At 38.0% G+C, this 24,213-nt stretch overlaps 1 protein-coding gene across 6 annotated transcripts in view; it reads left to right on the top strand.

Moving 5' to 3' along the window:
• The window catches only part of LOC107076750 (microtubule-associated tumor suppressor candidate 2-like), a 206,970-nt gene extending 183,280 nt beyond the window's left edge, over nt 1–23,690 (top strand). For 5 of the 6 annotated variants that reach the window (XM_069190185.1, XM_069190181.1, XM_069190182.1 and 2 more), the window contains 8 exons: nt 5,485–5,551; nt 7,027–7,241; nt 8,645–8,750; nt 10,829–10,902; nt 13,885–13,983; nt 15,277–15,396; nt 16,631–16,728; nt 17,389–23,690. In XM_069190185.1, the coding sequence (XP_069046286.1) occupies nt 5,485–5,551; nt 7,027–7,241; nt 8,645–8,750; nt 10,829–10,902; nt 13,885–13,983; nt 15,277–15,396; nt 16,631–16,728; nt 17,389–17,599 (990 nt within the window). In that variant the 3' untranslated portion in view covers nt 17,600–23,690. The other variant, XM_069190186.1, reaches the window with a different exon arrangement.
• The last annotated feature ends 523 nt before the right edge of the window (nt 23,691–24,213 follow it).

Here is a 24,213-nt window from a genome sequence, read left to right as displayed (position 1 = left end):
GGCATGCCAAGCTTCTTTAGCCTGCGGAGAAAGAATAGGCGGTGCCGTGCTGTTTTGACCATGATGATGGTGTGGTGGGTCCAGGTTAAGTCCTCTGTGATGTTAACTCCCAGGAACTTAAAAATGCTGACCCTCTCCACTGCAGTCCCATTGATATAAATTATCATTTAAGCAGATTGGTAAGACAGGTTTGCTTTATTAAGCACACCAGAACTGTGGGCGTTATCAGCATAAAAAATGGAAACTGCTGAAATATCTATGAAGAATCTGACTTCATGGTAATATACATAATAAAGGGATTTGGCACCAAGAACAAAGCCCTGGGGAAAATGAGATTTGCTAGGGTGAACAATGGTTAATTTACACAACCGGTTTTCTTCCAGGTAGATAACATCTAAAGCATATTTTAGTAATACCAACAACCCTTCTAAAGTATTTAAATGTGTGGTATAATTAACAGCATGGTAATGTTACAAGCAATGTCACTAATACAATAATGTGGGTGTGACAGTTTTTTCCACATAAATAGTTTGTGTTGCAGTGTAAATACATTTGTCTTTGACATTAGAGCGGAAACTGGAACTTTGTTGCTGTTTCTTCTTAGTTTATTATTTCTTATCATAAGTAACAATTAAATTAAAATATAATATTGCACAAAGTTGATATTTCTTTAGTTTCAAAACAGATTTTGTGACTACGGAACAAAGCGAACAGAACAGGAAGCCCATTAATCTATTAGTCTTAATCAACTGTATTAGATTGTTAAAAGATACTTTTCGAATATATACAGTATGGTACATTATAGAAGACTGGACTAAGAATGGAAGAATGGAGGAAAGGAAGAGGCTGGAAAACAATTCACAGCCAACTAAAATGTCATTTTTGTTTTATGTAGGCTGGGCATATTAAAAATAATTATTTGGTACTCATTTTTATCTTCTTTCACTTTCAAAGGTCAGGCTTAACAGCAGCCGAAAATGAATTGTACAGTTCTAGTACAGTGAAGTAAGTGGTATAAATACTGCCCACAAAAATGGTACATTTGCTACTAATAGATTGTAGTAGTTAGGTATTAGTTCATTCTGTATTATTCTCCAATGTATTTTTGTTACAAAAATTCTGTTATGACATTTTTTATTTTTGTATTTACACAAATTGTAGATTAAATGGCACTCCCTAAAACTAGAGATTTGCCACTTCCTGAGGTGAAATCATGTTAATGAAGCTGAAACCATCGGATATTCCGAATTTAAAAAGAAACATGAGAAAGGTAGTACACATTATTCTGGGTCTTTTTTGCTGCTGTTGAAAAATTGAACAATAATATGGGACATTAATATTCTTTGTTTTCTATTCACTGGAATAAACCAAAAGTTTAGTTGATGCTTTTTGTGCTTCTTTTTTATGGAAGCTACTACACACAGAATTTCAAGAAACACCAAACTGAATAGTAATGTGCATAGAACATTGTTTACTGTGGTTGTACTTTTAAAAACAAAATAATTTTGTTTGTACTGGAAAATAATTTACCAATTTCATCTAATTACTGTTCTCACTCCTGTTACTGCTACTTTTACTACTGTAGCTGTTACTCTACCTTCTGTGATAGAACTATAGGCAAAATGCAAACTTTTGTAATTTTGCTGAAGTTATATATTTAGATCATAGAAGTTACTTATAGAGCTAAAAACATTTTCCCCCAACGAATAACTAAAATGGGTGTGAGACCAGCAAGATGGCCACGTAAATTCAAGTCTTTCTGTTTCATAAAGGTAAATGCTTCGCTATTTATACAGGATGTGACCATGTTGGAATGTCATGGTTTATAGTGACATGTTACCATTCAGGTAAAATACCAAAAATAAGAACTGCAACAGGTTAGGTTCCATGAGTTTATGCAACGAGACAACAAAGGTTATTCTGAAACACATACTAAGATACTGTACCTGGTAGTAGGCCGGTGATTTTTCAGTTGAATGCCTTAAAGATGAAAACAAACCCCACCAAAACATAAATAATTAGAGTGCTGGGCCGGTCACACAACTTGAGAATCCAGTCTGTCAGGTTGGTGTGAGCTTCATTTTCAGTGGTTTCAATTCAGATTGGATACAGAGGTTCTTGGCCACAAGCTGCGGCCTCCAAAGTAAAGCCGCTGTTGCTCAGTTCACCGAGGCATGTTGACCAGGCAAGTTAGTGTGTGGTGGAGGGGGGATGGGAAGCAATTTTTTAACCTTTAATCCGCGGGCTGTTTGATGAGGCTGACAGGCGGAATGGAGGCGCAGACCTGTAGATGCAGAGCAGGAGCCAGCTGTGTCAGGGGAAGCAGCTCTGTTATCCAGTGGCCGGGCCTCCAGGGAGAGCAAAATGGGTAGAGCCTCCGTGTAACAGCTCTCTATTGATCAGCCTCTTTCTGAGCCTCAGACTGACACTCCCATTCTCAAGCCAGGGCCTTGGTGGGGTCTTCCTGGCTTTTTAGGACGGCTCTGAGTAACAGCAGCAATGAGGTACCATGCCAGCTGGGTGTTAGAGATGAGTGTGCACGGCAGAGCTGGGCCACTTCCTAATTTGCTGGCTCAGGAGTGACAGGCTGGCTGCCTGGATGAAACAGTACTCTCCCCTCGCAAGCCTACTAGGATGGGCCAGTGCTGCTGCAAGCCCCATGACTGCCTCCAGTGCCTGGACAAGACGGTAAAAAAAAAATCTCTTATTTCCTTCCTCAGGGTTGTTGGCACCGGTTTTTACGTGTTCCATGTTCTGTATCCAGCTGCTCTGTCATAGTTGGAGGCTCTCATGTGAGGCAAAATTTTATTTTCACTTTTTTTTTTTAAATCATAGCGGCATATTAGGTGCTTTCCAAATAGCCTCTTTCTTTTTTTCCTTTGTCATTGCTGCAGCTCCCTTACATAATGCAGTCTGGTGTGTGCTCTCTGCTGGGATGATGAACCTTATTACTTGCTAGACTGTGTGCCTGTAATGTGCATTGTTGCTATCTTCAGCTGCTCTCTTCACTCCTGGCATTAAGCAGTGCATTATTCTAGAGCAGAGGCTCAGACTTGCTCTGGATGCTGCAGAGGCAGTCAGTTGCCACAGAAGAAGGAGAGAATAAAACTTTAGATGGCTTTTTCTTTGACTCAGGTCTAAATTATCAGTGGTATCACTATTGTTGCTGCTGTTTTCATTGTTTTTTTTACACAGAAAATATTTTCCTTGCTTATCCTGTATATGTTTTAAATTCAAACTATATTTGCATTAAAATTTTAAATATAAAATGTTAAACTTCTAAGAGGTTTTTGTTTTGGTTCTGTTCCACCACTGACAAGTATTTTCTGTGCATCTGTGAATAAAAATATGACCTTCAAGTGAGCTCAGCAGCACAATAACCTTCTGTTAAAGGATCATGAAATACAAGCAGGTTATGTTGCCTTGGTGAGCCATGAATTCAAAGCTGGGAATTAAACAGGCCTCGTGAGACTGGGTCTCCAATAGGTTTTACCCAGTAAACTCAGATTGGAGGATTTGATTGTACTTCGGAGGCTGGATGTTGAAATAAGTCAAAAGGTCACTGAGCTTCCCATTCAGCACCCTCGTTTATCTGTGGCTATGTGTTAATTTTAGTGAGAGTGGAACTTAAGAAGGCAATAACAGTGGTTCTTTTTAATTTTATTTTGTCATGCATTTTGAATATTTTTAAACATAAAACAATAACAATTTAAAATAAATTAAAACAATATCACATTAAAATAATTAATTTTGAGTTTCAGTACTTCGAATTAAAAATATCACAGAGAGCTATATGTAGGATTTGTAATTCAGTAAAATAAGAGAATTGGTCAAGGGTCTGAATACTTTTGCAAGGCACTGTATATATCGACAATTTTGAAAACATATGCAATTGAACGTTTATTAAATGTTTAATACCTAGTAACACTTAAAAACCTTATGAATTATAGTTAATTTAAAGGGGCAAAGACTTTTGTGTGTGCTGGGAAATGAGATAAACATCTTCTTTATTTAAACATGTTTCTTTAATGTTCTTGTAGAATGCTAAATTAACGGAGCACCAAGTTTAAATTATTTTATGACTTCTTTTGGTCGTTATAGGGATTAGTTCCTTCACAGTTGATTGATTTCTCATACAGCTATTGATTTTGTCATTTCCACAGACTGCGATAGGAGACCTTACTAATGCCTGATTGGAACTCTGGGAAGATGATGAGCTTTAAGGGACTTGCTTCTACACTCTGCCTGCATTTTATGTTTACTGAGTCTTATTCAAACTAATATGAATGCCAACAGACAATTTGTGAACTTTATTCATGACTGAATGATAGAATGATATTTAAGAGCTGTTAGAGACCCAATCCTAGAAATGCAAATCTAAGGCAAGTGAATTTCCTTAGGTTGTATTTCTCAAAACCCTGAAGTTTAACTCCTGATGTTTTGCTCAGTATCTCTATTTATCACTGTCTGTTCTTTTGTAAAATTGGACTCACCTAAAATCTGTTTTATAAAACGAGTGCATACCAAAAGTGCAGTTTAATTCTGTCTTATTAGCCTCATTCTTTGTATTACAATTTATTTATATTATTGTTAGTGTTCATTTCTGCTAAGGCTGCCATATTTGAGGCCCCAAACTGCGAATGTGTTTCATAAGGATTCTTCCACAAATGCTGTTCATTCTTGCAGCTATTTTTTATTTTATTTTAAGTTATTTTTATTATTTTGTATGCAACTAATTGAGGGAAAGAGGAGCAGATGTCAACTTACCTTGTAAGTTTAATGATACTTAAATACAAGTGGATAATGGAACTATTTTAGCATTACTTTTTTATCAGGATCCATTACATATAGATATAGTCTTTAGTATTGTTCCACCTGTAGTCACAGATTATTTCCTTATCCTTAAGAACACTTGTGTCTTCACCATATTCCTTCTTTGTTAAGTAAACGAATTGAACTATTTGTTTTTCTAATCAGTTGAAATGCAGGGTCAGAAATTAGCACAAACTCTGTACCAGATGTTAGATTTTAGAACTAATTTCATTAAGAATTTTATTTTAATAAGGCAGTAGAATTTAACTAAGGAGTCTGTGCAACATACAGTAATGCTGCCTATTATGAGTGTGTCTGACCATTATGACTTGAACTTTTCACCTTGACTGCATTGTTAAGTAATGTTGCTCTTTCTGCTCAATAAATCAAGACACAGAAGGACACAGAGTGCTGTGTAAAGTTCAGTTAAGTTAGAAGTTCTGGTAAGTTCTAAATTAAAATTGTATAACTATTCATGTTGGCTCTTAGATAAAGTTTATTTCAGTATCAGAAACATGTTTATTAATTTATATATATACACACAATAAATATATCTTATATAGTCTGTAAGATACATGCAGATGTTGTTGTTGTTCTTGTTCATTTCTTTTGTTGTTGTTCTTATTCTCTTATTCTTTATCTCCTGCCATTTTGTCTCCACCTGTTTGGTAGAGTGAAAGTGCCCTAGTGAAAGAGAGGGAACTGTCCCTGGAACTTGCCAACCTCAGGAATGAAGTGGGTAAGTGCATAAACCCACTGCTTTGCAGTTTTGTCTCCACTTGACTTTGTTTCTCTGAGGTTTCTTAAAGTACTGGTTAGCTCCTTGTACTCATTAACAGAAGTATCAGTTGCCTAATATGGACATCACTTGAGGAAATACTTTTAACTTCATTTCTTCAGTCATACTGTATGAGTAAATGTGAATCGGTAGGATATTCAATTCTCATAAAAATCTTACAATGTCAAAATCTTTCAATGTCAAAACTTGTAGTCCTACTACACCATGCTGGGGTTCAATTATTTTATGTGCTGTTGGCCCTTTTAAGCTAAAGGTCTTTAAAGCATCTGATTTTAGCTATCAACACTTCAAAGGAATGCCCTACTTTAATTCAAGATCTGTGAGTACAGGAGGATGGAAATAGATTGTCCTGTGCATTTAAATTCTTAAATGTCATGGCACACTTTGAGACATGACTTGGAGAAATTGGAATGGAATAGCTTTATTGTGAGGTAACATTTGAATTTGGTATTTCAAAAATTGGAAAGAAAAAAAAAGCATTTAAAGGTCTCCTTCTGCAAGTCCCTCATAACAAACATAATAGCCAGTAACCTATTGAAAAGGTACAGGAAATGCCCCTCAGTATTCTCCCAAGCTTACATTAGTCATTTTCTGGGAAATTATCAGTCGGTGCCATCATGCTGATGAGGTAGTCTGTTTCCAGACAGTGGATTCTTTTGTCAAGATCCCCAACAGTAATACCATATCCCCAGCACAAAAACACTTCCGTTCTATGTGGATGATCAGCATTTGTCTTTGGAAAACAGCAGCAGAAATATGAACTAAATTAAGAAACTGCATTTGTTTTTCCTTCTTACCAAATTTGAGTTTTTTAAACCTTACTCTCCCAACATTAATGCTAATTAATTTTAACCATGGCACAACTAACAGATACTTTCTATTAAAAATATTTTAAAATTACAAATCAGAGGACCAGTCTTGATGTTTAGTTGCTAATAACTTAACAGCCCAAAAATTTCATTTGTAAACGAATCAGTGGGGGGGATCCTTATTCGGAATGCAGGTTAAAATGCAGTACGGAAATCACTCACCTGTGTGCTGGCTACATAACAGGCTGATCCTGAGCAGGATTCCTTAAGCATAAAGCTGTGCACAATCAATCATTGAAGATTTGTGTTGGTCAGGGTATCCATGGCCTACTGTCTCAATGACTTACTTGACAAAACTGCAAGCTCACAAGAGAGGCTCACAGGAGAGGCTAGCTTTGCTGTAGAAGCTGCCAGTCTTCTTAACTGAAAGATAATAATGACAAGCATGGCATGGCAATATACAGTTGTCCTAGAAAGTGAGACTTTTCCTCTCGGACTTTGCTTTCCCTGTAAAGCAGCAGTGAGGCCACCAGTAGTGTTATCATTGTGAGACTACTGAAGGCAGCAAAGCAAAGGAATGAATCCTTATCCCTATTTCTCCCCCAGCCTTCAACACAGCCCGTTGGGAGCGTCTGCAACAGGACAAGGAGGAGCTGGAAAAGCACTTCGAGAGGGAGCTGAGGAGGCTGCACATGCAGCAGGAGGCCGAGCTGAAAGCGCTAGAGGACAGGCTGAGGTCCCACCACAGGGCTGAGCAGGACAGGCTGCAGGCAGAGCACCAGGCTCTCCTGGAGATGATCAGCAGCCAACACCAAGAGCAGGTCAAAGAGTGCACTCTCTCAACCTCATACCACAAGCCCAACTAAGGCTGACAACCCACTGGACGTAAAAATTACCAGGTGCAGGACAGTTTACAGTGCAAGGAAATACAAATCAGCCACAAACACCAAAATAAAACATAAGCTCCAATTTGAGCTTCTGACTAAATGTCTTCTCAAACTCCTGGACTAATATAGTTCAGAGGCTAAGATGCTTAATGGCTACAAATCAAACACCTCCAAACACTTTATTTCACCTGGCTCACAAATGTGGCTTCTCAAAACTCAGAGGTTCCTTTGTTCCATGGCCAGTCTTTTCTCCCTACAGGTAGTCTGCCTTCTGTCATCTAGACAGCAAATATCATTGCACAGGACACCTCTGCTTCCTGCTTTTTAAACACCCAACTGACCAATTGTCTTCCAGCTATTGGTCAGGTGACAGAGCACAGCAGATCATTCCCCTGGAGGTTTCTGGGAACTGTGATCCTGATAGGGCAGCTCTCTGACAAGTTGGACCATGTCCTATAATTCTGAAGGTGTTAGAAAATGACAGCTTTACTTTAGCTCAAAGCAACAACTTGTAATAACCCCCAAAAGACTTAAACAGCATTCTAATTTGTGATATTCCTCAATTGTTTTTTTTACCACCATAGTTATATATCCAATGTTTTTTACAAAGTACTAGAGACACCCAATAAATTTGGAAATATTTAGAAAATTTCTAAATCCGACAGAATTGTTCTTTATATTTTGACCAGTTGCCTGAATTGCAAAAATACTATACAGAATCAAAAAAGAAACTGTGACATAAGTAATGTTTCAGAATGTTTTTAGAGAGTCTAAAAGACCATTAGGGTTGTTGTTTAGTGAAAATGTCAGCACACATTTCTCTTATTTTTCTCATTTCTAATATTTTTGCTACAGTATGTGCTGACTATTCAAGGTAATAAAAACCCTGGACATTTCTAAACATATTTAAATTAACTCTATTTCCCTTTTTGTTCAATACATTTTATTTTTGTTAATGCATCCTCTGAAGTGTTTCAGTCAGGAGGTCATGTCTCGGAATCTGCATTTATTATTTCCATGTCTTTCATAAACATTTTCTTCGGAATTATTAAATTTTGATAGATTTCAAACATGTATATATATTAAAGGAAACATCATACATCAAGGAAGCTTCATATATACATAGTATATTGAAGAGGTACCTGTATACTGTATCTCTTGAAGACTGGTCAATATACAGTACATTAGGCCAATTAAACACCACATTTCTTTTTCTTTTGCTATTGCATTGAAAGAAGCAAATATATTAGAGTTCCTCTCTTTCCTTGAACAGCAAACCATAATGCTTGAAGAACAAAAAAAAGGTGGTTATAACTTTTAATGTTGGATTTTTTCAGATTGAAGAAATTAATGTAAACCACAGTGCAGCTGTACTGGAGATGGAGAATATTCACACTGTAACTATTGCTGAGCTTCAGGATGAACATGAAAAAGAAGTGAAAGGTAACTCGGGATTTCCCCTGTGGTCAGAATTAGACTGCTTCTTGTGTGGTGCTGTGTTCCAGTTATTCAGAATCAAGCAAGAAGGAAAACCCTAGGAATGGTTAAGATTGATTCAGATTGGCCTTTCTTAAAATCTTAAAGTTCTATGAAAACGCAACAGCAGTAACGGACACAATTAGAACATTTCATGTGGTATATTCAGATTTTCGGTGGACGTTTGATGTAGTTCCTTATACAAGATTAATTGTCAAAATTCAGGCAGTAGGCATTCAAGAAAATATTAATTAATTGCTTACATATAGCGCTTTTCTGGACACTCCACTCAAAGGGCTTTATAGGTAATGGGGACTCCCCTCCACCACCACCAATGTGCAGCATCCACCTGGCCAGAACGCTCACCACACATCAGCTATCAGTGGGGAGGAGAGCAGAGTAATGAAGCCAATTCATAGAGGGGGATTGTTAGGAGACCATGATTAATAAGGGCCAATGGGAAATTTGGCCAGGACGCGGGGGTTACACCCCTACTCTTTTCAAATAAACCCCCTGGGATTTTTAATGACCAGAGAGTCAGAGCCTCTTTACAGTATAGTGTCCCCGTCACTACACTGGGGCATTAGAACCCACATGAGCTACAGGGTGAGCGCCCCCTGCTGGCCCCACTAACACCTCTTCCAGCAGCAACCTTAGTTTTTCCCAGGAGGTCTCCCATCCAGGTACTAACCAGGCTGACACCTGATAGCTTCAGTGGGTTGCCAGTTGTGAGTTGCAGGGTGATATGGCTGCTGGCAATAATACTGTTTGTGCACTAGGACAAAGATCTCATTAGAAATGGAGAGTATAGATATAGCCTCTAGTGGAGGCTAGCTTTGCTGTAGAAGCTGCAGGTCTTCTTTACTGAAACATAATAATGAAAGTAAGCATGCTCAAACTGTGATGTACTGAAAGAAATTAGAATATTCTGGGTGCTGCTTTATGATGACTGGCCTCATCTTCTGGACTACACCCACACTTCCACACACACATTCACTTCAAGCTGCCTCTGCCCAAGCACCCTCTCCACTTCCACATCTAAACCTTCCAGTTCCCAGACAACACCTCCTACTGCTACATCAGTGAGGAAATCTACTAAATGTGCTCCACAGAGCTGAGCTTACCGTCTGAGCGGTAGTGTGTGGAGGGCTGATTTGATGGCTGCAAAATCCCAGTGCTGGAAATCGCAGATGTTGACTTCTTATTTGTAAACATTATGTGCTTATCCAAAATGTTAAATAAAAAAAAGAATTGTGTAAACTCTCAGTAGTTTAGTTGTTGTTTTATTCAGATTTAGGGTAGTGTAGTATGTTTCGTGCATTTTCTAAAGAGTGAAAAAATTGGACATGTGTCCAGTATTTCACATGAACTGGAAAGCTGGGCACTGTATATTCTTTCAAATTTGTAAAGAAATCAATGGGCCAAGTTGTTGATTATAAATACACAAAATTAGTCAATAGTTTCAAAGTTAATGTCTGGCTTATTTGCAAATTGTTAAAATTAATCAGCAATGGAAAAATACATTTTACTTAGTCCTTTTAAATGTCAATTAATTGTACATCAACCCTAGTTATGGCCCTACTTTCATACATTATCTTAATTGAGCAGTTTTAGCTGTTCATTCTTGTGGTATATTTTAAAAATAACCAATGTGGATTCCTTATTTGCTTGGTAAGTTCTTTCATCAGGCTTCATCAGCAATTTGAGGTTTCAGACTGAAATGCAGGTTTCTTTCTGTTCTCAATCTCACTTTCATCCTCTGTAGTTTGCTCTAGAATTCGGGGATTTTAATTCACAGCATCTTGGCAGCTTTTAGCAAATGGAGGATAAATTATAACTTTTTATGTGCTCAGATCTATTGAATAGCAAAGAGAATTAACTAAATTTAGTCTAAAGGTTTGTTATAGTAACTTCTTTGTATCTATCCTAGTATCTAAAGTGAATAAAAAAACAGGAACAAGCCTACATAAGGTGCATTTTGACTTTGTATTTGTTATCGTTGTAAGAAGAAACATAACCAGAATGCATATCCCCTTGTTTGGTAGAGTTGAAGGAAGCCCATGAACTCGAAAGAAAAAGACTGGAAGAAGAATTTGAAAAATTAAGGCTATCACTGCAGGTAAGAGATCACTAATTGTTTGTGAACAGTGAAGTTTAGCTTGAAAAGTATTCATCCCCTGCCAATAATATCACATGTTGATGAATATCAAGTAATGTATATAATATTTCCAATTGAATACTTTTTTTTCAGAACTGTAACAATCAAACTACAGTAAGTACTCTTATACGGTATGTGAAGGAGGATGCATGTCATTGTAAATGGAGTTTGACAGGGCCTCTCAATGGCACTTTCTTCTTGTCAGACATCACTGTGGCTTTGACCTTGTACTTCAGGCCATTATCCTATAGAGATTTTCTTTAGGTTTTGGCAGTTTTCCCTCTAGGATTCACCTTTAGATTGCACCTTTCATTTTAACTCAAACCTGACAAACCTTCTAGTCCCTGCTGATGAGAAGCATACCCATAACCTGGTGCTGTCACCACCATGCTGTCATGATACCGGCTCCACGCAACCAGACCACAGCCCCTTTAAGAAGGCGTAGACCTTTCTCAGTCAGATAACCATCCACATTACCTGTTCACCACCATACCCCCAGCACTAGTTTACTTTAGGGCTGTCTGCAGTAACCTCAGTGCTCAGTATTGGGTCTATCCTGTTGAGCTCAACTTCTTGTTCTTCTGGAGAATCACTTTTTGTACCATGATTTCCTTGCTTCTGGACTTCGCATTCTCTACGACTATGATTTGTGGACTTCGTCTCTGGCACCTCAGTTCGGTTAAGTTTTCCTGTTTGTTCTGCCTAGCTATTCTCTCGCTTTCTTTTGAGCTCCTATTCAAAACACCGCATTGGACCTGTTTCGCTACTCCAATGTCACTATACAGATGTAACACAGGCTGCCAGTCTGTTAGGCAGTTTGAATGGTGCTGATGAGGTGATGTGCTGTATTGGGCTTTCACAAAATCAAATAGCACTTGCATTTGACCAAACAATCTTGTCTGACCATAAAATCTGCCATATGTGTACAATATACATTTATATCTAGAATTCTCTATACTCAAAAGGAAAATTATCCTTTTCCTTATCCTGTGTCTGTGCCTCTCAACAACTCTGTTCTTGATACATTTCCAAAGCTCCTCTGTCCTCATGGTTGATCTGTCATATTACTATATGAATTGTGGTTTGTAATTCAATAGCCTTCTGAAGGATTTTACAAAAACAGATGCATGTACTTAGGAGTCAGGTAAATACACTTTGATTATACACAGAGACAATTACACTACATTTGTGACCTTTCAAACTATTCTTGTGCACCTGGACTCATTTAGGATCGCCTGAGCAAAGACGTTTAATACCTGTACAATTAAGAATCTTCTAATTTTCTTTTAAAAAAACTAATTTATATATACAGTTATACTATCAGCATTTTTAGGTTCAGCAGTTTGAAGAGAATAGTGTAGGCTTTAGTTAAAAACCTATGTGAAAGTGTTATAGTTGTGTATCAGGGCTCAGTGACTGAGCGAGTTACAGCAGTGAGTGAGTCACTCCCCATTCTCTAGACCTGGTCTTGTGGTGCAGTAGAACTCTCTGCTGCCTTTAGATTGGCATTATGTGGCTCTGGGGCTGCTAATGACCATGATCAATTACCAGTAGCAAGGGTGCTATAGAGCTGAGCTTGTCACGGGTGTTGTCCCACAGTGGCATGGTGGAATCCACTGTCAAGGCAAGTGGCACTGTGCACATTCAGAACCCATGAGTGAGGAGGACTGTATCCTGGCAGGGGTAGGGGGAGCTTCACCCATCAGAATTGCAAGTTCCAATAGCAATGAAATGTAGAAATGTTGCATTCTACAGTAATGCTTTTTCAAGGTACTGTATGTAAGACGATGAAACACAAGGAGCTGGTCATGAAAAGAACTAATGTCTCACAAAATGTAGGTTTGAAAACTCCCAAGCTGGACAGCATTGGCATACGCTAATATGAGAATATTCCCATTAAACCTACTTGAGGATGATGCTGAGTGCTTAAAATTTCATTAACTGTGCTATGGTGCTCCTTTGAGAACACTTTTTAAGACACACTTACATATTCTCTTTTGCCTACCATTCTCTAAAACTACTTAAGTTTGAAGAGAGTGCTAACTGATACTGTAGTAATAGGACACAGTGGTCTTAATAAGGAAAATAAGAATAAAAAATTATATACCTCAGTAGATGCAGCACCAGTGACCTCTTGTGGTTCATTTTGTATTAAAATTAAATGTTTTGAAAAATATTCTTTTGTATATAATTCAAGTAGGAATTGACATTAACATGGCCAAAGTACGGTAGAGTGTTGAGAAAGAGTTTCAGCATTTGAATGGTGAAAATTCCTATATAAATGCAGTTCTTGTTTTTTATTATTTATGGATCAGTAGAACCAAACTTAAAGTGCATCATTTTAACATATATAAAAAGTAACATTCAGAGTCTTTTACCACCAGATTATTTTCACATTTGCATGTAAAATTAACAAACCCAAGAAGTACCTCCAAAAACAATGATTTCGGGGTCTTTTTTCGATAGTGTGCTAAGAGGTTTTTTTGGAAAACCACTCCATTAACAACATTGTTTATAGACTATGCACTGACCTTAATTTCAACCCTACAATTTTGGGACTGGAGTTGTTACAGATGTTTTTTCAAACAGTTTAAAAAAGGAAAGCAGGTTGGTTCCTTCTCAAAGGCATATTACAAGCAGAAAATTCTAAGAATCTTTGAAATTCTGAAAGGTTTTTAGGAAGGCAGGCTACAGGAATTTTTAGAATCAAAGATGAAAAAAACGATTGGCTACATATGTGGAAATAGGAGGCAGAAGAATAAGGGCTATCTTTAAACAGATTTTTGGGTGTCTGAAACACACCACCCAGCCTTATTGTTGGAGTTGAAACCCTGGGACCTTTCAGGAAACAGCAGGACGAATCATTAAGCTGTGTGTCATTAAGAAGTATGATGCAACCCTCATTTGCTTGTGAGCTTACTAGTTTTCTAATATTCTCCCCAGGACCAGGTGGACACTCTGACATTCCAGAACCGCAGCCTGAGGGACAGAGCCAAAAGGTTTGAGGAGGCACTGCGGAAGAGCACCGATGAGCAGATTGAGGTACAGTACAGGTGCCACCACATCCTCACTCCCATTTACAGTGGCAAAAAGCCGGACTCACCAAAAACTGGGTTTCATTTCAGCATTTCTGACTATTCTAGTGCAGAGGTGAATGTTGTAGGTGTCCATCCATGTGATTGAAGCTAATACCATGACTTCCTTCAAGAAACAGCTCAATGAGATCCTTGAACCAAAAGGTAATGGCCAGATAGACTGAATGGCCTTCTCTCGGGGACAGTCTTTCTTATGTATACCCTACTGTGTTGAATTGCATACTGTAGCTTGCTAACTGGCTGATCCAATGAATCAGTATTTCAGAAACAATATTATTTATATACTGTATACTGTATGTTGTACATCTTTCTTTGAAAAAGAATCATTTGAAAATTAAAGATATGCAACATTTTCCTCAAAATATTTTTAATAAACTTTTTCTTTTAACACCTTCCAATCCATGAGCTGCTTTATGTAACTGAATATCAACAAATGTGATAATTTTATACTCCCTGGATGTAAAGAACAATTTATGGTAGATTGCTCTCAGCCTCTCGGATATATGGCTTCTGCATGCTTTTGACTTAATACCTTGCACTCTCTACCTCAGTGATATTGTCTTTAGGTGCCTGAGACACACCAAGGGGGAAAAGACATACTTACTCCCCAGCTGTAAACAACAGTTAGAATGCATATGTGAATTTCCCTTAAACATTGATACCAAGCACCTGTAGTCTTCAACTGATGTCAGTGAGAAGCTTTCTTTCAGTGTTACCTGTCCTTGTAAAACAGGGGTTCCCAATCCTATTCCAGAGGAATGCTTCACCTGCAGGTTTTTGCTTGAATCAAGTTCTCATTGAGGTTCTTGAAACCTAATTGAGCCTTATAATGAGAGTGACTTGATCTCTTGAATTGTTTTCAGCTGAAGCATAAACATTTTAGAGGTTGCCTTTGAATTGTTGCACTTTTTAAGTAACTTTACATTTCCAAAGTGAAAGTAGAAGGATGGTTCAGTTAAGGATGAAATGAAGTAAAGATCTTGGATCTCAGGCTGTCAAATGAATGTGTTGGATGGGTGAGTGGAATAGAATAATCAAAATAGCTTTACAAAGCTAATACAAAGATACCAGATCACTTTTTGCACATAACAAAATTGTGGAAGGGTTATGTGCTATGATGGATTTAATTAAAAATGTGCATTGTATTTCTTATTCAAACATAGGACCTTAATTATAGCTTCGGGATTAACATAACCTCAACACTGGGATTCTTATTTTGTGGCCCTGTTCTTCTGCATAGGATGCACTAGCCCCTTATCTGCACATTGAGGAAGACCTAAAAAGCCTGAAGCATATTCTGGAGATGAAAAATCAGCAGATCCATGAGCAAGAGAAGAAAATCGTGCAACTGGAAAAGCTGGTAAGAAAATCAGACCCTTTACAAAATGCTGTGAGCAGGCTGGAGAGCGACTGGTTGATCAGCCTTTCAAGGCCAACATTCTGCCCAGACTCTTGATCTTGACAGTAATCTACTTGTCAATATAGTTTGAAAAGGCTTAAACCGCTTGAAACACTGGTCAGTCAGTCCCATTGAAAAACCTAAATGGGAAAGAATGAATGAATGAGCCCTGTGATCCTGAAAACATATGCCAGTTAATAATTTAGCAAAATTACAGATTGTTGTGAAAGAACAAAAGTGAATAGTTATGAAAAATAAAGAAACTCTGAAAGAGTGTTGAAGAATATTCTTTTACTATCAGCATAAGATGTATAGTTCATGTTACGAGTTCGGTAACAGGGACCGAACGAGTGAGTGAACCCATTTGCAGGAGCGAACAAAGCCAAGTCGTAATCCGAAAGCAAACCGTAATCGTAGGAACGAGCCGAGAGTCCAGGGAAGCCAGATATCCGAAAGGGTACGTGTACCGAAGCCGAAGAGTAATCCGAAGCCGTAGTCCGTAGAGCAATCCGAGAATCCAGAGGTAGCCAGAAATCCAAAACAGAGCGAAAGCACCAATCCAAGCTGAGATCCGAAAAGCCGAAGTCCAAAGGGAAAAACCGAAAGCCGAAATCCAAGACAAACACAGAGTAGAAGAAGCGCAACCAGGAAGCTCGATAGGGAAAACCAATACTGAGCAACAAGTTAGGGAAGGACAGGTGTTTAAGTAGGATGAGACGGGGGTGTGGTGGTGAATGGGAAAACTGATAGGTGAACTGATAGATAGGGGCTACGCCTACTTCTGCCTCCTCCGTTGCCGGGAGCCAGGGTTCGTAACAGTTCATCAACTGTTTTATAAAACAAAGATGTTTTAGGAGATACTCTTGTAAACAGATCGAATAAAATCAGGTGCAGAACTAGTTAATAAAAAAGTAAAAAAGAATTAATCAGAAGGTGTTTAATTCAGTTCTTCTAAACTATGGTCAGTGATAAGGAACAATGAACTAGTGATGTATGTTTTCATTGTCTGGCACAAAAGGAGACTCATTAAAATTAAGCTGCAAACAAAACAAATCTTACTTTGGCTTTGAGGTGCTGTTATTTTTTTGTTTTTATGCCAGCAGAGCAAATAAAGTTGCAAATAATAACAAGAACAAACAAGCTTCTTTAAATTATTTATTTAAGGAAATGTTTTCTGTATGTGTTTTTTGCATAGGTTGAGAAGAATGTCGTTTTAGAGGAAAGAGTTCAAGTGCTTCAACAACAGAATGAAGACCTCAAAGCCAGGATAGATCAAAACATTGCTGTTTCCAGGTTTGCTGCCTTCTGTGAAACATTAACAAAATTCTATAAATGCAAAATTTTATGTGCGTCTGTCCTTCATTAGCAGTAAGGTCTGTATTCCAGTTGTCCAGTGTTGAGCCTGAAGAAATGTTTATACCTGTGGTTTGGGGAGCGAGAATGTTCCCTTTGGTCTTTCCACAGCAGTATTAGAAGCTCATGCTGATGAGTTGGAAGTTACTTTTTTTTTAAAAAAGAGCAAACATCAGTGTCCTTAAAAACAAATTGTATTATCATCTAAGTTGAATTTGCAACCTTCATTAGATGCCAACAGAATGTCAGAAGAGTTTTAGTTTTCCTAGAAACAGAAGTGACCTGAGTCCCCCATGCCTGATAGTCTGCTCCTGTGCTATGACTAGATTCTGGTGCCCTTCTGCTTTTACTCTAACCCAAACATCCCCTATTATATCTGAAATCCATTTTATGACAAACGGAAGCAATCTATTTCCAAAATAATGCCTTTTCACAGAATTCTTATGTTTCTGTACTATAGCCCATTAATTCACATCAGATATTAACTCTTAACTCAGCTACACAAGATGGCAGCGGTTTGTGTGGGGAAAGAGCAAGAACTGAGCTTAATGAGATTTTCTCTCTCACTCGTCAGTGTACGCTCCTGTTTTGCTCTTGCAGGCAACTTTCGGAGGAGAACGCCAACCTGCAGGAGTACGTGGAGAAGGAGAGCAATGAGAAGAAGCGTCTGAGCCGCACCAATGAGGAGCTGCTGTGGCGGCTGCAGTCCGGGGAGGTCCTGAGCCCTAGGATGTCACCCTCCTCCTCACCCGTCCACCGCGCCTCTCCGGGTCCCGCCTCACCGTCCAGACTCAACTCCTTCCCCAGATGAAGGCACCTCTGCTTTCCCTCTGGAATTGGAGAATTGCTCCCCAGTCTGTCCTGAGGGAGTTACGCCAACGTAGCCGCCGCCCTTCCCAAATGGAACTGTATGTTACTTTCAAGATGCACAAAATAAACAAAGGGAGCCTTCTCTTACCCACCTCCATCAAAGGTTTCACTGTAGGAAGATGCCTCTCAGACCCTTCCACATTCAGCTCCCTCTGTCTCTCCCACACGAGTACAAAACCAATGCATTTCCGCATCAGTCAGTGAAACTTGTCCCTTTCTGACATTGTCTAACATACCACAGGTATACAACAGACAAAAACGGGCAGTTTGGGAATGTAGACGTTTCTTCTTTCCTGCCCCTTAGCCCTCCATGATGAAAAGAAATGAATGAACAAGCAAACAAAAACGAAACCGCTTCAATAGATCTCTAGGACCAGTTTAAACATCCAGGAATGGATTTCTAGCACACTGTGCCTCTTTTCTCAAGGTAGCCTCTTTCCTCATCTGCTGTTCCTTCAGCTTGGGTCAGACCAACACAACAACGTTTCCGAGAAGCGCCTTGCAGTCTGCCGCTTGTTGGCACTCATGTCCAAATTCATACACCAGCAGTTTACCTTGAATGACCCTTCAACTGCCTTCTGAAAAAAACAAACTGAAATGGAGTGCTAACTTTAGCAGTGGATCTTTTGTTTTGCTCATGCTGTGTGGTTCTGTGAGAAGGCTGCCCATAAGAGAGAAGATTTCATCATGTTGTATAGCTTGTTTTTTCTAATATTTGTATTTATTTGACTTTTTTCTATAAAGCATGGAATGTAAGTCTTCCAGATGTAACAGCGGATTCTCGTAATGTTCTTGTACAGATTGGTTAAATTAACCTTCCGCCACCCTCTTCTCAACATTTGGTGGAGTCTGGGTCTTTCTTCCTCCATTTTAGTTCTGCTTATTTTTTACTCAGTGAAAGGTGAATCTGAAGTATGGTCAGTGTAGAATTAAGTATTTACTGTACAAGTCCAGGTCAACCTTTTAATACCTCTCATGCACAAGTAGCATCTAGGGAAAATGTCTGTCTGGAATGATTTAGAAAAATTGTAGATATTAGAAATATTTCTATCTGTAATTGTGATACATTCAGGGATATTTGCCGTGCCAACTAACCCCCACTATATAAGACATTGATTATATGTCCTGAATGTGTCTTGCATAGGTGGGAAAGTTAGGGCTGAAGAACAAATCAAACCCACCAAGAACTGTTCTTGCAGGTGTTTTCGTAATCTTTGGACTGGAACTGACACTGACAAATTGATGTTATTTTATTCCAAGGAATAATTTTCAACCAAGTTGTATCGTGTATGAATTTAAATATATCCAACAATTTCCATACCAACCATTTGCCCATCTTTTTGCCTGCTTATTTGGGCCACTTAATACTGTGTTAAATTAAGACATGCTTAACAATCTTAGCTGGAATTAAAGCAAAATATTAAATTCGTGCATCACGCTTTTCATTTGTTATTTTCATATTTGCGTCATTTCTTTACTGTTCTACTCTGTCTCTGTGCTAGAGCTCGAGTGATGCTTAGACATACTTTTAAACCAGTTTAGCTGGTCTTGAACATGCTGTTCAAGACATGACACAGGATATGAAAATAAACTGGGTAAACCTGTGCAAGCAATGTTATTTCAAATAGTAAATTACCACTAGCACATGAAGTTGTTATAAAGAGCAAATCTTTCCTCACATAGTAACACAAATAGGCATCAGACAACCTGCTTTAGAGAGATCCTCTCAAGCAACTTGCTATGTCTTTCTCCATATTCTCAGCCCCTGGATCTCCAGTTCCTAGATCTCGGTCTGAAACCCACTCTAACAGAAATGCAAAATGTGAATGACCCACTGGACCCACTAACCCCTGACAGTAGACCAATTGAAGGACAGCTAATGCTTGAAGGTAATCCATTACCTTTAATGGATATCCTCCTCCTTGCCCCTAAACTTTTCTCAGTTTACTGTTGATCTTTATGAAGCTAAGCCATACTCTAAATTAAACAGAGAAATGTCTGCAATCATTAATGATTAATGTTCTATAGTTGCATTACACATTTATGTAAAAAATATATCTTTATTTTTAGATGGACGTTTGTTATATTTAATCACTTTCAGAATATTTGGTTTTAAGAACTAGATTCTGGTGTATTATTAATGTATCTTTCAGAGGAAGTTTTTAATTTCTTTAGTTTATGGTCACTTGGTAGTTCTTACTGGAAACTCTATTTGAAAGGGTTCCCCCTAGTTAGATGTTTGAGAATATGTAAGTGCTGTATTCATTGCTGTCTGTAAGTCTCTGATGCCAAAATGTCAAAACCAATCACTGTGTGGCTTAATTATGTAGAGTGAGTGACTCTACGTCATGTAAAAATTCTGCATGAAAAACATAATAGACACTCTCATATGACCATAATTCTAATAATGCAGCTGTCGTTAAACAAATGGTTTAACTTGTAATGTTTATTTTTATTTGTATTGTATTATAAATAATATTGTGTCTTTCACTCATGTTTTACACAGCTTGCATATTATTACAGTTTCAAATATAAATACAAAAAAACAACAGTTCTAATTAGTTTGGCCAGTCTTCTGAAATTGACCTTTCGTGTACAGTATCAGATGTGAATCACTCTTGTGGGTGAAATGATGCCTTCAAAAGTCTGTAGGCCCTGATTAAGGAGGAAGTCATATATGGGGAAAAGGAAATTAATTCAGCAACTCTCACCCTTCTTTATACCTTCTGCATGCCCCTCCCTTTATTAGCATGGCATTCCTGGCATTAGCCAGTTTTAATTGATTTTGACAAATCATTTTTTTATTAGGTAAAACCTAAGATACTCTATGAAATGCTGGAAAGGCGAGGTTGGTAGCCTCTCAAAAGGTTTGAAATTGTTCTCTGTGCCAGACTTTCCGTCATGGTTATAACCCCATTATTATTATGTAGACACCAAATGGTACCAAAAACGTCTTGGCATGCAGTGCAATCCCTCTTTTGCCTGTATACGTCAATATGTCAGTAAACGAATCTGCACATACTGTAGATCATCAAATACACTTAACATGTTGGGAAGACTTGCATAGTTCCCCATCCAAATTCTCAAGGTTAAAAAGTATCATTGGTTGTTCTCTGAGCCTTGGACCTAGCTGTTATCACTCCATTTAAGTTCCAAACTCAAAGGGCTTCTTACTCAGACCAACAGATGTACTGTAAATCAATACTAAAAACTGGGGTAACAGTTCAATGTCACGTCTCAGTGTAATGCACTTAGCCATTTGTGGGTGCGTGATACAATGTTGGGAAACAGTGTTTTTTTTTGTGTTCCTATTCAAGGTAATAACTGTACAATGAAGACACTGTCCTAGTCTGGAGCTTCAGCAATGAAGGTCTACGTAGTGCAGGACCAACTAGTACCATTTTAACGTTAACATGTTAACACTTTAGGAAGTGTTAACTAAAGAGGGTGGATGGGATAGGAACTGGGTTGAGAACTGAACAACCTAAAACATGTGCTTTGTAGATGATTTATAAACACCTTTCTTACGAGCTTTGCCATAGTACAGCCCTGTTCTTGCATCTTTCCAGATCATTTCAGTGCTCTAGTCTGATAAGATTTGGTTTTTGCATGGTTTTAACGAAAGCGGAGGTGATGACTCAGATAATTACATGACTCCTTTGAGAAAGAAACTCTCAAGTTCTCTTAGATGAGATTACTACAGGAGTGCCGTTGAGTCAGAGACCATTGATCTCTCTAAAGAAATGAAATTTGCTCAGATGTTCTCAAGAAATCCAACCGGTAGTGCATCTGGGAAAAGAAAGAAGAATTTATAGGCTAAACTCAAACATCAAGGAGTAGTGCTATCCTCCCTAACACCATCTTTATACTATGAAAATCTGCATTAGCTGTACAAAGATCCCACATCACTTTGTAACTCAAAAGGTGTTGGAGTAAAAGTGAATTAATTCATTCTTAGTGCCATTTAGAAAACTTTAATTGCCGAATTCGGAAAGACTCCACCAGTAAAGACAGGGTGAATTCAGTGATGTAGACATACTGTGACCAGGTTCCCCTTACTGGCAGTGCACGACTGTGTGCCACTGAGTGTAGAGTTAGTTTTAGTCAGTTTGGGAGCTCTCAGCTGCTGGCAACACAGCAACTCCATTGACTTCCCAGGTATTTGCAGGCTTGCGGTGTTGTTGGTAAGGGATGTGTCTCAACTCGAATTGGTGCTGAACCTCCCTCTTGAGGCTGCATACCCTGTGACCTGTTAAACAAATGAGTGGCAGATCAGAGGTCTGCCTTCATTCCTCACTCGCCCTCATGTGGTGGCAGGGTGTGTAGCTGAGAGGGGAGACATGAGAACCTGGCCATTGCAACGTGGATGGGAATATGAATAATGGTAATTGGCTGAAAAAAAATTAATCAAACTGCAACAATTTTAACAAAAATGGATAAAACAACCCAAGACAGAAAATGTCATTCAAATCTGTCATGATGCTAATTAAAGAGTTCCTAAAGAAGTTTCCTAAGACGTTAACTGGAAATGTTATGTACCTGGAAAAACAATGTTTGGTTTTCCTTATAAAATTTAGTGATTAATACCATGTGAAGTACAGTTTTGGGACTTCAGCCCTTAATGTTAACTAGCTGTCTGTTCCTAGAAGATGCTGGCTTTAGCCTATGTTGTACTTGGCAGTAGATATTTGTTTCCTTCTAGAGTTCATGTAATAAGGTTCCTTCAACACTGTTACAATGATGTAACCCTCGGGAGTTTGGAAACCTACTGGATCACATCACAGGTCTTTCATGTGATGAGATTTAGTCATCTGCCTGTGCACTATGTGGCATTGGCGGTCTGTGACACAGCACATCAAATCCCCAGCCAGGAATGAACTATACTGAGACGCTACATTTTGTTTCCCCCTCCTGCATCTGTTTGTTCCTACAGCTGCAGTTATGTGATTTGTTATTCTTTAATTATTACTAAAGTAGTTTACTAACATGCACTGCTTCACATAATCTCACAACCTCCTAAAATCAACTTCATATTCCCAGAGCATTATAAACCTCAAGGGAGTTAGTATCTTTTTTTATAACTGCATAAACATACTCCACAGAAATGTGAAATTCAATGGAGTATGGTTGCTAATACAAAATGCACAAAACTACCCAGTCTTAGAATATTAGCCAGACTATGGGGAGTGGGAAGCAATCCCAACAAGTGCTTTCAAAGTGGACAATGAAAGGAAAATCATACTACCTAAAGCAGATAACATTGAAACCACAGCTAGGTTACGTTTCTCTTGTGTAAAAACTGTGACAGCATGACCAGATGTCTTTTCTTAAAAACCTGTTTAAAAACCTGCTCTTTTCTATGTAAGCCTGCTCTTTCTGCTTTTGCTCCCTGTTTGTCTTTGATTTATGGCAAAAAAACAAAATCTTGTTCCAAAAAAATGTCAAGCCCACAGATGGTAAATATCATTTAAGATCTACCCTCATGCCAAATTTAAGAAAACTATGTTGTCAAAGTATAAATTTGATTAAAATGTCATACATGTATTTTTAGCAAGCTTTTTGCTGTTCAGAATTTTAAATGTTCTCTTCATACAGTTTTTTGCCCAATTGCTTTTTATGGAAAATAATAATAATAATATTAATATAAACACAATAAACAAATCAGGTTTTATAATTCTGCACTGACTGGTTTTGTGTCCCATGGACATGCCACATATCCACCAACCAATTTTGTGCTCTTCTGTAGTATTGTGGACCTGGGTCTGCTGTAATTAATGCATTTGATAGATTTTAGTAACTAAGTTTAAAACTATACTTTGGTGTCACAAAGATAAGTGTCTTGTATTTCCTCCCTAAGCCATGCTTTAGCACACAAGAAAGCATGCATTTTATTTTCTCCTTTTTTTGAAAATGATGTTAAAAACTGTAATCATAGCTTAGAAAATTTAAATCGTGTGGAATGATGAAACACTATGTATATGTTGACACGTTTTAATGCACTTTGGGTTAAAATATTAAAATAAGTACAAAAAGTTGCGTTCATTTGCCTTGTTTTTAATGAGTTCTGGAAAATCTGTAGCTGGGAAATCTTTAGGGTAGCATACAGTATGTATTGAAGCTTGGGTATGTTTAAAAAGGGGAAAAAAGTACTGTGGTCTTTGAAGATTTCAGCTTTTACTGTATATACACTGTCATATCCTAAACAACAGTATGAGCTTTCTTATACCTGTATAGGGTGCTTATAAAGTTAGATGTACAAAACAATTATTGTTAATGCACTCTGGTGTTTTTTGTTATTGACCATTTATTCCCCATCTTTCCATTTGCATTAAAATGACATAGAGGGCAGGTAATTAGTATTGAGACTTTATTGACAACACTTTATTTATTTCCAGAGCACTGTAGGCACAATAAACATGTCAAATTAGCTTTGCTGTTTTTTTGCATTTGTTGGGCCTTTCAAAAATTTTAGGACTGTATTTTAATTTATAATCTAATAAAACCACCTAATTATACTTGAATGTAGAGCTCAGAACACACCTTAAATGACAGGTT

Source organism: Lepisosteus oculatus, chromosome 5, assembly GCF_040954835.1.
Source record: "Lepisosteus oculatus isolate fLepOcu1 chromosome 5, fLepOcu1.hap2, whole genome shotgun sequence".
Classification (NCBI taxonomy): Eukaryota; Metazoa; Chordata; class Actinopteri; order Semionotiformes; family Lepisosteidae; genus Lepisosteus; species Lepisosteus oculatus.
Note: the sequence above shows the minus strand (reverse complement) of the source record. Positions and strands in the feature narration are given on the sequence as shown.